General features: G+C 38.6%; 1 protein-coding gene across 3 annotated transcripts in view; it reads right to left on the reverse strand.

Annotated features, from left to right (window-relative positions):
* Positions 1-15,044, reverse strand: part of ARID5B (AT-rich interaction domain 5B) — a 210,307-nt gene that overhangs the window by 171,650 nt on the left and 23,613 nt on the right. For all 3 annotated transcript variants that reach the window (XM_074296641.1, XM_074296643.1, XM_074296642.1), the window contains one exon: positions 4,404-4,629. In XM_074296641.1, the coding sequence (XP_074152742.1) occupies positions 4,404-4,629 (226 nt within the window). The remainder of the gene's footprint in view (positions 1-4,403; positions 4,630-15,044) is intronic.

A 15,044-nucleotide genomic window follows, 5' to 3' on the forward strand; every position in this document is an offset into this window, starting at 1 on the left:
CTTTCCTTTCCTTTCTTTTCCTCCTTCCTTTCATCTTTCCTTCCTTCCTTCCTTCCTTTTTTCTTTTCTTCCTTCCATCCTTCCTTCCTCTTTTCCTTTCCTTTCCTTTCTTTTCCTTTCCTTTCTTTTCCTCCTTCCTTTCATCTTTCCTTCCTTCCTTCCTTCCTTTTTTCTTTTCTTCCTTCTCAACTAAGCTAGACAAGCCTCAGAAATAGAAATTTAACCAAAAAATCCTTCCCTAAGACTAAATTCAGCCATGTCCACACCCACTGCCACCATCTTGGTCTCTTTTCTCAATTTCAGTTCAGGCTCTTCTATCTTTTATTTCTCTTTCTAAAGACACATTTAGAGATGAAACCATCCATAACTGCCTATCCACAGACAGTTTGTGGCAGCATAATTGACAATGAGTCTGCTGCAAAAAAAATGAAAATGCTGTTTTAATAACCTTAGCCTAAAATACATTCTCTTGTATGCCTCAAAGGGTTTCAATAAAAAGTCAACCTGTAGAGACATATTTTCTTGGCTTAAACAACAATCCAAAGCATATAAATGTAGTCCAACTATAATGACATATTTATAGGCCAATAAAGCTTACACTGAAGCTCTCAGACCTCACTTAAAGGTGCTCTGTAAGAAACAGTATTATAGAAAATAATTTGAATTTATTTTCAAACTACAGCTGAAAGAATTCAAAAATGCAAGTTTTCCATGTTTAACTGATTGTGTTGCTACAGTTTAGTTGCTAAAATTTTGGAAAATGAAATAATTCCTCATTCGCCAATTTCCCACTATCCTACCAAATATGGGTATCAAGTCCACTTTATTACAAAAGCTAAGTACTGTAATTCTAACGACAAAAATAAATAACTAGAGGCCTGTGTAGCGAACGATTTAATCAGCCCAATTCTTCTAGAAAAACAGGTTCTTGTATTCATTATGCTTATGAATAATACATTCCTCAGCCATTCTATTTTTACATATTGTTATTTTTCTTTCCTTCCTTTTTTTTTTTTTTTTTTTTTAAAGAAACTCTGAATGAAAGAATCAGAAAGAAGGAAGGAAAAGGTAGCTCATCAAGTCAAGTCTCAGTCTGGTTTTGTAGTGGATTCTGGGAAAACAAAGCAAGAAGGAAAAAGGAGACATCTACACACTTTACCTCCATAGCACTTAGCTCTACTCTGGCCTCTGTTCTTTCTCCTGCGAAGGTTTGTTGTTCTGTTCACCAATCCCAACAGGATTTTAAATAAAAACTCCAGATTCTTAAAACACTCCAACACACACAGGCCAATATTACCCAAAAGGAGTAAGCAGGAAGGAGGAAGGAGGTGAGAAGAATACCTGTTGTCATTTGAATGAGAACAATCAATGGGACCTAGCTGAGTTTCTCTTTGCAGAGTGGAAACTGGTTGGTAGACACATTTATAAGAACCCTCTTGTTTTTCCTATTCAGAAAGAGGCAGGAAGTGAGACATACTAGGATTAAAGGGAACTTGTTCTCCTAAGTGAACAATTTGAGTTCTTTAATTAGATTTGTGTGCTTAAAAAAAAAAAAAAACAATAATAATAAATCATTCCTTAAAGGGCAATGTATTTATGTATTTATTAAAAAAAAAAATTCAAGATAAAATGACAGTAATTAAAGAAACCATTCAGGAGTATTCTTTTATCTCCAGAAAGGTGAGAAGTTTCCATTTTTGTTTCCTTCCACCACAAAGAAAAAGAAAGGGTCTTAAGTAATCATAGAGTTCATCTCTTCTCTTTGCTAACTAAGAACAATGGGTTCCACCAAGGAAAAGGCCTATTAAGTATGTGAAGTGCCATTAACAATGTGAGGTTGGAGGTGCTTTCAGCAAGGCTAAGAAAAAAGGTAGATAAGAAAATCATTGTTTGCAAAGAAAAGAGCAGACAGCAAATATTTTGAGGTTGTACCCAGAGAAAAGAAAAAAAAAAAAAATCTGGGGAGAAAAGAGCATTCTAGGGATGTGGGGAATGGGAGCTTACAAGATGGCACCGGCCAACTCCTCTGTAGAAATTCAGACAATGTAGACTGGTAAACCACAGATCAGAGAGATAAAAGGAAGCTCATCCTTTAAGGAGTTTTTGTTTCTCTTAGCACATTATTACAACACAGTGTGCATTCCAATTACAAAAGTGAAATCTTGAATTCCCCCACAGCTCATACCAACTGAGTGGAATTTCAAGGCCCCAAATCCTATCCTTAAAGGGCTAAAAAAATCATTAGTTTGAGTTATAGTGACCTGTCATCCACCAGAGCATGGATTCCTAACTAACTGGCTCTCATGATCTTTGGACTAAACTGTAGGTCAGGTCAAATGTAGATATTCTCGGCTAATCCGGGGTCTAAATTCCTAAAAATAAAAACATTTATTAAGCTCCTACTCTTATGTCCAACACCGTGCTTTAATAAAATGTACCTTAAGTCAAGGGAGTAAGTAAAAACATTTTAAACTTTTGGAGCCAGGAATGGTCCTTTGAAAAATGATCCAAATAACAAAAGATTGAATCTTTTTTTTTTTTTCTTTTTAAAGGAAATTAAAGAATAAAAACACTAAATTATCTGCAGTGGAAGAATTGAATTTTTTGTTTGTTTCCATTCATAATGCCTCGATTAAGAATCAACCCTGGTATAAAAAATGCATCAGCTTCCTTATGAAGTACCAGCAGCTACATATCCTCCTGTCTTTTAGGGGTTTCCTGCTGGTTTATTTGTTAGTAACAGTATATTCCATCACACAGGAAAGAGGAAAAAAAAAAAAAAAAAAAACAACCAAAAATAATTTTTTAAAAAAACAGATTTTTAGCTTTAAGGGAAACACAGAACAATGGTAGTGAGACTGGGCTGGGGAGTCGAAATTAGAGCAAATTTTGTAAGTCACCCAAAGTGAGGAAGGTAAAGGGCCATTAATGTTCTTGGCAGTTTTAAAGTAAAAAATCTGAATACAGAAGTGCCCGGTCAAGAGACACATTCTGGAACTCTTGAGGGGAAAATACCAGTTTAGTAACTGCCCATGACAGTGTGTATATACATACATGTTGGATTTTTCATGTGGGCAATGCACACTGAGAGGTGAATATTTCAATGCCTTCCACAGAATGGTGTGGACCATTCAACCCAAATAATAATAAAACAGAAAAAAATCTATAATAATACAGCCAACTGCAAAGAACTAGAAAAATGTCCATTCCTGAATGAAGGAATCTCTTTAGATTCGTTATCAAGAGAGAAGGATTATTAATATGATGAGCTTTTTTTTTTCTCTTTTTTTGCTGAGGCAATTGGGGTTAAGTGACTTGCCCAAGGTCACACATCAAGGAAGTGTTAAGTGTCTGAAAGGAGATTTGAACTCAGGTCCTCCTGACCTCAGAGCTGGCGCTTATATGTTGTGCCATTTAGCTGCCCCTATGATGCGCTTTAAAAAAAGTAGGGGGACAACTAGATGGCACAGTGGACAGACTTCCTTGTGAGGCTGGAGGCAGGGAAGCCCTGAGTTCAAATACAGCCTCAGATACTTAACACTTCCTAGCTGTGTGACCCTGGGCAAGTCACCTAACCCTAAGGGCCTCAGCAAAACAAACAAACAAACAAATGCAGGTAATGTCTGATTGAGAGACAGCCTGGTCTAGTGATCGTGGCACCAGTCTTGGGGTCAGGTCCCATTTTTTCCTCAATAAATCATTCAATTTGTAAGCTCTAAATCAATGGAACCAGATTTGAATTTTGTCTTGCCTACTTACTAGCTATGTGAGACTGGATAAATTGTATAATCTTTTTTGGTCCTTAAAAGGGACTAGATCAGACTAAATAAAAGAAGTCCAAAGACGCCAAAGGGTTTATAAATAGATTTGGAAATGGATAAAAAGATGAATATAGATATAAATATATTTCAGGATGGAAAAAAGTTATATCTTCATTTTCATTAACCTCTAATTAAACTTTATCATTCAATTCAATTCTGAATTTAAAAATTCCAAAAACATTATTCAGAGAAAAAGTCCACAGGTGTCATTAGACTGCCAAAAAAAAAGTGATGAACCCCATATCACGAATGATCTCCAAAATTCCCCTCCAAATTTACAATCTTTGGCTAGATCTCTTCATTTTTGGTAGCCTCCATGGCACAGTTTCACACAATAGGCATTCAATAAGTGTTTGCTGTAAATGTTAGCAATGTATTCCTACATCCATTAAGAGTTCACAAATCTAAAGCCTAGGAAATATGCATGTCCCAATATGGCAGAGGATTGGAGACCTCCAGTCTTTCTGGGAAATTCCTAAAAAAAAAAGTTAGTCCCCCACAAACATACAAACACATGGGCACACTTAATATCATCACCTTCCTCAGCCATACACCAGATTTAGGAATGGAAGCTCTATTTACCAAGGTCTGCCTTTTCCTTGAGGACGTCTTTGAAGTTGAGTCCGCTGTTCAAAGTTGACTGCCTGTATTTGAGCAAAGCTTCTTTCTGTCCATTCTTGCTCAATTCTTCAAGTTTTACTGGCCCAGCCCGGAGACCACACTTCCACTTGGAGAAGTCTGAATGTGCCCACTTGACCAGGTCTTCAAGTTTCACAATTACCTTTTCGGAAACTGCAATCACTTCATCCTAAAAGCAGTTGGCAAAGAAGAAACCAAAATGTAATTTGCAAGTCCAAAGCAAATGGTTCGACATAGTCCTAGCTGACAAACTATCTGAAGTGGGTAAACTTTGCAGAGGCATCCCATAATTTGGGGGGGGGGGGTGTTGAGAAAGAGACAGAGACAGAGAAAGGAGAGAGAGAGAGAGAGAGAGAGAGAGAGAGAGAGAGAGAGAGAGAGAGAGAGAAAGAGAGAGAGAAAGAGAGAAAAAGAGAGAGAAAGAGAGAAAAAGAGAAAGAGAGAGAGAGAAAGAGAGAGAGAGAGAGGAAAAGAGAGAGAGAGAGAGAGAGAGAGAGAGGAAAAGAGAGAGAGAGAGAGAGAGAGAGAGAGAGAGAGAGAGAGAGAGAGAGAGAGAAAGGAGAGGGAGAGAGAGAGAGAGAGAGAGAGAGAGAGAGAGAGAGGAGAGGGAGAGAGAGAGAGAGAGAGAGAGAGAGAGAGAGAGAGAGAGAGAGAGAGAGAGAGAGAGAAAGAGAGAGGGAGAGAGAGAGAGGTGTGATTTTTCCTTATATATCAAAGAACATTCAGTAACTCATTTTAGTTTTATGGCCTTTCAACAACACTATTAGCTGCTGACTTAGGAAAAAATGTATATGATCAAAAATACCCAAGAATATCAACGCAGTAATCCTACTGGCAATGCTTAGTGTCCATTATTCAGTGGATCCAAAGCCTTGGGTGAAAGCTAGCATTTTAGGTGCAATTAACTACAAATGTAAAAAAGGAGGGCCAGATGACTAATGGTTAGCCAGTCCTCATATAAATGGACTAAGTAAATCTGGGATTCTTGGAACTCTGACTCACCAGAAAATTCCTATGTTTATGGTACATTTTCCCCTGGCTTATACACAAATATTGAATTTAACTTTTGTCCTAAAAATTAAATAAAACTGTGATGTAATCCCAAAAGAAATAGTCCATAAATGTTATGTTTTTCCCACCGAACAAAACTTACACATTCTCATGTTTCTGAAAATCTTTGTAAGTTGAGGAATGAATGTAATTTTTTTTTTTTAATGGGGGGAGGGAAAGCTCACAATTCTAAGAAAAGCAGTTTAAATTTAAGTCTCTCCTATGGAAAATGCATTTGAATTTTAAGTGTATCTAATTGCTTCCAGGAAACAATCAACTCTTCTCGATCAGACTGTCTAAAGTAAGTTAATAAATCTCTCTGCATGTAACAGACCTCCCCCCCACCAAAAAAAAAAAGATGAATTAGGAAAGGCGTCAGAAGATAAACTCTCTGGTCTTAACTTAAATATTTGAAACATGTGACATTTCAACTTGAACTGACTTTTTTTTAAACTTCTTTCCATTTCCCATTTCAGAAGAAAACTTGAGCTGTGAAACCCTTTAAAGCCTGTGATATCTCTGCTATCAACATTTTTCCCCCCCACATAACAGAAAGATGTCTCTAGGTTGTTAAACAAAAGACAGAGTTGATTCTGCTTTCCCCACCCTTTAAACACATTTACACACACATGTATTACTCAATATTCCTAACAAACAAACAAAAGGTTATTGAGATAAGCTTGCCACAATATGGAGTCCTAGCTTTAGAAAAAAGATGTAAAATTGTATTTTTCCTCATCCAATTCCAAACTGCCTTCTGAGCACAGTGTCTATTACACTGCAGCAAAACAATAAATATTTCATCAGAAATGAAATGTATGTTGGTGTGCTTGAAAAAAAAAAATAAACTTTTGTAATGGAATCCCTTTCCTTATCGCTATTAAATATGAATTTCCGCTAAATGAGAGACAATGGAAACGGTGTTTTTATCTTCTGTTTATGAACATTTTTCAATACTTTGTAAACAATGGGGCATACTATAAAGGAGAATTTCAACGGATGATTTCATCCAATTTCATTACACCATCCTCTTGAAATAAAAGATCTGTAGTTGCCGTGCATTTCATCGCTATTACATGGTGATTATTAAATGCCAGAATACAAATTCAGGCTGGGTGGTGCATCAAAGCCGACTTCACAGTTCCTGGACAGAACACTGTGAAAGCCTTGTTTAGAATGCACGAGCAGATAATGAAGTCTCACAATATATCACCCTCCACATTAGAAAAATGTTTTGTAGCATCAGTTGCCATAAAATATGGCTCCCCAGATCAGACATGTTTGGGGATAAGTGTTATTTTCAAATAGCCCTGGTATGATCAAATGATTATCATTTCAATTACCAGTTGCTTCAGATACTTTCCAAGAAATGGCATGACTAGCTCTGGCTGGTAGAGAAAGCAAGCCAAACAAATCATTTATTAACTGAGAAAAAAAAAAAAAAAAAACCGTAGCCCTTCTTCTGTCATTGGTGAATAAGCTCCTTTTTTTTCATTCAATCCCAGAGATCTCTTGTCTCACTCTCCCATTGAAAGACAAACAAATGGACACAAAAAATACCCAACTGCAGGCAAACTCATGAGCCCAAGTATGGTTAAATTGTGAAATCACTAGTCTATTTCACTGTGGATTCAGAGAAACTGGCTCGACCACATTGTCCAACGCCAGAATTTAGAAAGAAGGAAATCTGATAAGGAAAAAAAAGCAAAAAAAAAAAAAAAAAAAGACAAGAAATGAGGGGGACATCCCCCCCTATACACATACATGCATGTATACATGAAGCAATCCCAAAAAGCATTACTTTTCCGATCCAAACAGCATGTTTATTTTTATTATTCTGAGTGATACCCAAGTCACAAAGGCAAGCACTGACTCAGGATCTTAATATGCTTCTAGTCCCTGGGTGAGGATGAACCTCCAAGAAAGGCATCTTAGCACACTCATCATACAATTACATTAGCCCTCAGCAAACCAGGTATCAGCCCTAGACAAATATTGCTGATGTGCCTGAGTGTGACACAAAGGGGACACGAAGGCGTCCACGCTGTGCGTCTGATAGGACGGGCTACGGTCTCATCAACGCGATCTGAGTCCAGTAAGCATGCATAAAACAGGATATATAAAATATATGTATCCATATGCGTGCATGTGTTAATATACATAGATGTATTTGTGTAGAGAGAGAGAAAAGAGAGAATGTAATCGGGCTTGGTGATAGAAAGTCAGCCCCTCAAAGTCAGGAAGTGCTGAGTTCAAGTCTTGCCTCTACTCTTCCCCAGAATGTTTTTGTTTTTCTTCATATCACCAAACTTTAACGTTGCTGGTTGACGGACACTTGTCAGGTCAGTTAGCCTGTCAGTGACCCAAGCAAATATCTAAGTCTAAAAGTTAACAAAAAGGGGTCGACCTGAATTAGTAGAGGGCCTCTCCTCATCTGGTTAATGATTGGTGATTTTACTGCCATCATGTAATAAATACTGCCGGTATTAATGAAATCTAAGGGCCCAGTGCTAATCTCTACACACATGGATAGTCCCAATCTCTGTACACACACACACACACACACACACACACACACACACACACAGCTCCCTCCTGCCTCTGAGGACCTCAGTCAAATCCTAAACTTTAATCTGTAAATTCACTTGACATCCTTCCCAGCTCTGGAGCTTTACTTCAATCAGTCAGTGCCTACTATGTGCTAAGTGCTGGGGATACAAAAAAGAAAGTCTCTGCCTTCAAAGGGCTTACAACTTGTTGTAGAGAAAGCAGAATGCAAACAAATCTATTCCAAGTGAATTATATGCATTAGGAAATAGTTAAAAGAGGGAAGACAAAGCAATTAAGAGAGGTTGGGGTAGAAGATGGGATTTCTGCAGATATTCTGTGTGTGTGTGTGTGTGTGTGTGTGTGTGTGTGTGTGTATGATCCTCATGAAAACACTGTTAAGGAGATAATATAGGCATTATTACTCCCATAATACCAGAAAGAAAAAAAGGGGAGAGAGGGAAGAAGAAAAGCGGGCCCATTTGTCCCTGCTTATGCTAAATGCTGGGAAATTAATGCAAACAAGCAAGATAATAAGTACCCCCCAAGGATCCTAGTGGTGGAAGGCCACTCCAAAGGGAAGCCGGGAGATTGATGTGCAGGGCCAGTGTTTGGAAATCACAACTAAGAAGTGACCTGGAGGTCTGTTTGTAAGCAAGATGAGGCAAAAAGCTCGGCACCCAATATCCAAGGAGCAGAGTCTAAAGTTCTGGTAGGAAAAAGAAGGGAATGAAGACTCGAACCCAAATCTTCTCTACCCAATTTACCATGCTAACTTTCTAGCAATCCATCCGTGAACATGTATTAAGCACTTACTATGTGACAAGCATATATATAAGGTATATAGACGTGTGAATATGTCTATATGTATATGTGTGTATACCAAAAGGTATTACAGAGATGGGAAAAATGAACAACCGAGGGAAGCAGGAAAGGAATGAGCCACTTGCCCTGTGTCTTAAAGGAACCCAAGGCTTCCAAGAGGCAAGAATAAGAAGATAAATCACTGCAGGCACAGGAAAGAGACTCCTTATAGTGTGGTTCCCCTTCTTATCTCTCCTCAGTAACTACCGTCCTTCTTGCCACATCAATGAATCCCGATCTTACGAGCTAGAAGTACACTTAGACATCATCCATCTGGTTCAATGCCTTCCTTCAGAGAAAAGACCCAGTTCATTTGCCCAAGGTTCTGCTAAATAGTCAGTTGGTGGAACAGGGACCGGAATCCACAGCTCTGGCTTCCTGGGCCAGTGGTCCTCTCAGACTAATACGATGTATCCAAAGCTTTGTTTTTGCCCCTCAGCTGAATGCTGACCTAATGTTATATCTCTCTTTCTGAAACGCTTAATTTCAGTCATCCTTCGTCACCCTGGTTCCCACTTCTCAATGTCTTGCGATCATCTCCCAACACTCAACGGAAGCTGCTCTCTCCAAGCTCACAACAATCTCAACTGCTAAATTCAATGTTCCCTTCCTCTTTCTTCACCCTACCTGATCATTCTTCAACGTGGGACAGTTGACCCTTCCCTCCTTTTAGACATCTATTCTCTCCTGGCTCCCCTAAGTTGCCCTTTCTGGGTTTTCCTTCTCACTGGCTAACTATTTTCTTGATCCTTTTTTGTCAGTTCATCATATTTATGCCCCCTCAGAGCGACTGACTCCCCAGAGTTCAATTTTAGACCCTCTTCCCTTTTTTCCCCTCCCAACAGGGATTCTTGCTCTTTGTATCATGGACCTCCACACTACTCCTTTCCTGCCAGCAGACCGATGCAATTTATCACCAAAGAATAATTTTTTCAATTCATCTTAAAAAATACATAGGATTACCCAAAAAAACCCAAATTGCATTAAAATATAATTATAAAAATATTTTTAAAAGGCAATAAACAACAAACAAAAGAGTAATTCTCTATTCTTCAGGTTCCTTCTAGTAAACTCTCAAAGACCTCTATCTCTTATCCCTCCCATCATTATCTCATCACCAAGTGCACCATTGTACATCTCCAAAGGGAAGTCCTGTAGTCTCAAATTTAATACATCCAAAGTGGAACTCATTATATTTTCCTCAAAATTCATCCTTTCTCTAAACTTTCTATTTCTATAGGGATCCCCCGCTCTCCTTCCAATATCCCAAGTTCTCAACCTTAAAATGAATCTTGACCCTTCCCTTTCCCCTTCTCCCAGAGCCAATCAGTTGTCAAATCCTACCTTCGTAGGATCTCTCTCATCCATCCCCTTCTCCCAACTTATAACTTGTTTTAATGGCCTACTGACAGAGCCTGCTTTTGGTGACCCTGTCTCTAAACCACCCTCCACAGAGTTGCCAGACTGATGCTTCCAAAACAGATATGGCCATACTTTCCCCCTATTTAAAAATCTTCACTGGCCCCTACCATCTCTAGGATAAAGGCTCAGCTGGGCATATGAAGCCTTCCACCCCAATATGGCACTCACTCCCTTCCCAGGCTTATTTCTCATCACTCCCTATCACACCCTCTCCATTCTGATCAAACTGGCCTCTAGCAAGCTTTGGCTTTAACGTAACGTTCCATGGCCTACCCCAGGGTCTTTGCACTGATGCTTCCCAATGTCTACAATGTCTTCCTCTTTAATTCAACCTCACAAAGGCCCAGTTTTCTTCAAAGTACAACACAGACACTTCCTCCTAGAGTCCAGATATTGCCTTCTGATCTCTCACCTCCGGTTAGTGCTCCCTGCCTTCAGAAATATTCTGTATTACTTTTTTTCCTAATTTATAACTTTGTATTTACTTAGTTGTATTCTTACTGTAGCCATTGCCTTTCTCCTTATCCCCTCAGTTAACAGAAACTCTTTCCTTCTTGTCTTTTTCTCTATCCTCAGGGGCCAACATGGTAAGCAATTAATTTGTGAATTCAAATGAAATTCTTCCATCTCCCCGATCATTCCTTGTCTCCCTTCTTTGATCTTTTTTCTCCTTCTTTATTCTTGACATTGTCTTTGACCCTCTGTTCTTTTCTCCCTCCACTCATCTTTTCAAAAACAATTGGGTTTTTTGTGTCTAACTACCACAATCATCAGGCCTGTGATTGATTCCTAATGTTCCATCTCTAGTTCCCAGAACTCACCTAAAATTCTGACTCTAATCTAGCTTGTATTTCCAATGACCTACAAGTATATAATTTAGAGTGGCTAGACCCATTTTGGTCTCCTGGAAAAGGGAAAAGCTTAATGGCAGTAATGAGGCAAGGATGTTACTGGGACAAAGGAGCATTTACAAGGCCTGTCTCTCTTTTGGTGATTTAGCCCAAGAAGGAAAATGATAGAGGAACTTTCAGAAAGCAGGTGAGGTATTCAATGGAGGACAATTACTGGGGAGAGAGAAATGCTGATGAGTTCATGAGAATGGCAAAAAGGAAAGAACATAGAGTTAGAAAAGGCCGTCTAGTCAAGAAGCGTGGTAAGTGCCTACTGTATGCATCAGGACAGTATAAGTGTGAGGGTGCAAAAAAAGACAAAGCTAAACCTTATGCAGAGCAGAAATGAAAACAGCTACAAGAGAACAAGACATAGACAGGAAAAACTGGAGATAATCAATAGAGGGAGAGGACAAGCATTAAGGTGGCCCAGAAAAGGCTTCTGGTTGAAGGGAGAATTTTAGCTAGGACTCAAAGGAATTCAGAAGGTGGAGGTGAGCAGAAAGAGAGTTTCAGTCCAGAAATGAAGTTAAAATGGCCAATCCAGAAATGCAATGTCTAGTTGAAGGATGAATAACAACTCCTTTTCTAGAATGAAGAATTTGAGGGGCGGGGAGGCTGATGGACTTGCTGAAGCTCACAAAGTTATAGAAGATGTCTATAGAAGCAATAGAAGATAATGATGGGAGGGATAAGAGATGGAGGTCTTTGATGAGCTTACTAAGAAGGAACCTGGAAAGTAGAGAATTACTCTTTTGTTTGCTGATTGTTGCCTTTTAAAAAATGTTTTAATAACTATATTTTAATACAATTTTTTTTGTAATCCTATGTATATTTTAAGATGAATTTAAAAACGTATTCTTTGGTGATACACTTCATCGGTCTGCTGCCAGGAAAGGAATAGTGTGGAGGCCTATGATACAAACAGCAAGAATCCTTATTGGGAGGGGCAAAAAGGGAAGAGGGTCTAAAATTGAACTCTGGGGGTCAGTCAATCTGAGGGAGCATAAATATTGATGAACTGACAAAAAAGGATCAAGAAAATAGCCAGTTAGAAGGAAAACCCAGAAAGGGCAACTTAAGGGAGTCAGGGGAGAATAGATGTCCAGAAGGAGGGAGGTGTCATCTGTCTCATGTTGAGGAATGATCAGGTAGGGTCTGGCTTTGACTGGGTATTCCCAATCCCAAGCCCAAAGCTGTTCCACCTCATTATCTCTGGGGAAATCACACCTTCTGGTATCTTACTGCTTTCACACACCCCCTCCAGCTGACCTTCTCCCTTCCTCATTTCATCAGCCTCTGAATTGTCCCTTTCTTTCAGGCCTCAGTAACAGTGGGCTTTGTTTTCAGTCTTTCACATTCTCTCAACCAGCATTCACTCTCCCTTCCCATTCTTTCATTGTTAGCGTATGAACATTATGTATCATCAGGGGAACTCTAATAACAAAAGGTTTCACTCCCCATAGAGTGAGCACTCCCAGGTGTTGGATACACATGCTAAGTGGACCAGGCAGGTCAGCAGAGAGTCACATTCATTGTCTCGGATGGGGATGGAGTGCTTCAGGCCGACCTAAGACATGACGTCCCTTAGAGTCTTCCATGGATCATCATGGCCATCCATCACTTGATGCTCTTTTACTCTAGCTACATGATGGGCCCACCTATCTTCCAGGCCATGTAATTCTGAAGATATCTCAGTCATCAAAACAAACAAACAAACAAACAGACCTGCCAACTACCAACACTTAAAATTTGCCTTATTAACCAACAATCTGAATTCTTTCATTTATTCGGTTCCTTTTGTTTTTAAGGTTGTTGAAAACAAGTTTTGCAGAAACACCAAACTGTATCCTAGTGACCAAAGCCATCACCAACCAGAGAGTTTGATATGAAAGGCAGAAACCGCCAACAAATACAGAGGGTCCTTGTGTTTTTCAAGAAAATCAGTCCCCGTCTGGGTCTATCTTAGTAAGGATAGCCAACAGCTGAATTGAAAGGCTGCCCTGAAAACTCATCTAACCCTAGTGTGAACTCCCAAGTTGGAAGTGTGACCATTCTCTTATTCTCAGAATGAAAACTAATCAAAATGTCCACACCCAAGGCTGTTCATAGATTGTATATATGAACAGACAATAAACCCAGTCTTAGTTTTGACTCTGATTAGCCACACTCCTCAAAAGAAAAAAAAAAAAAAACAACACAATTTTCTCCCCCCACTCTCCCTCTCTCTCTTTCGCTTCCTCCGCAAACACATACACATTTACAATAAAAACAAGCAACAAACTCCCCCATGCTATTACACTTCACACTTCCGTAGACTACAGCCAGGGTGATTTTCTTTTTTTAAATATTATTGGAATTTGGGGATTTTAATATCACTTTTACTTCCACATGCATCCCATGCTTCTTTGTATTCTTCATATTTGTTATTTCACATGGAACATACTATGTACCATAATTTCTTTAGTGATTCATCCATCAATGGGTGATTGCTGTATTTATAATTCTTGATTACTTCAAAAAGTGCTATTATAAATACTTTGCTGTATATAAAATTATTCTCTCCCCCTCACATACACCTTTGACTTCCTTAGGGGATATGAATACTAGTGATATCAAAGATATGACTCTTGTCACTTTCTTCCCACAATTCCAAATTGATTTCCAGAATAATTGAACTAATTCACAACTCCACTAACAATATATTAGCATGTTTGTCTTTCTCAACATTTGCCATATCTTTCTTTGGTCATCTTTGTCAAATTTCTCAAATTTGTTTATATTTATATTTCTCTTTTTTGTGATTTGTAGTATTTGGGGTAGTTTATAATTTTTATAATTCTTTATAGTTTATAATTATAATTCTTATGAGAATTTTCTTTTAAATGCTTATTCATCGAGGAATAATTCAAACACATATTTACTCACATACCTGATATATGACTCTTGACCTTAGTATGCAAATGAATAGATTCTACACTACATAAAAAAAATTCCTTGGAAGTTATGTGTGCTGTTGTGTTATTAAAATCAAAAAGGAATTTTTTAATAGCCTGGTTATTTTCTAAGCATAGGTATGGGTTCTACGTCCTCTCTGTGGGTAATCCCCCTGCCCATGCATATTTCAAACCCTCTAAGATTTAAAAGTCAGATTTTGTGAGTTGGTGTGACTGAAACACCCAACGACTTTTGGTCCAACTGGATGGCAATAAGACCATCAAAGACCTGAATTCAAGTCCTGGGCCTGCTACTGTGTGACCTTGGGCAAGACACTTAATTTCTCTGGACCTCATTTTTTTTCCCCCTGTAAGGGTCAATAAAATGAGTTCCTGAATCATAGGTAAGAAGGACTATTTAGAGGTGGAAGTGACCTCCGACCTTATCTTGTCCAACCTTATTTTATAAGTTAACTTGTGAGTGCATCACACAATAAGCTGAAGTTAGAATTCAACCAGCACTCTTTTCATATGATACCATACTTGATAAGCTTAGGGTACAGTGTTAAAGAAAAAAGTTTACTGATACTCTATTCTCTGTAGAGATTAACAATGTTATTCAATTTAACATGATTCTATAATTCTATCTATATCCACACCCTTTCTAGTTCAGAAAAAGAAAAAGAGAGAAAGAGAGATGTCTAGACTGGCAGAGTCTCCCATGCCCTCCAGTATGACTCATGGCCCTGGCCCCAATCATATTTCAGGTAGCATTTATAGGAGTCTCGAACAAACAAATCATAATATGTAACAATATAGAAGCTGAATCACTATCTCATTCCTGCTGTATACCTCCTCTCTCTCCCCGACTGAAA

Source organism: Sminthopsis crassicaudata, chromosome 2 (assembly GCF_048593235.1).
Source record: "Sminthopsis crassicaudata isolate SCR6 chromosome 2, ASM4859323v1, whole genome shotgun sequence".
Classification (NCBI taxonomy): Eukaryota; Metazoa; Chordata; class Mammalia; order Dasyuromorphia; family Dasyuridae; genus Sminthopsis; species Sminthopsis crassicaudata.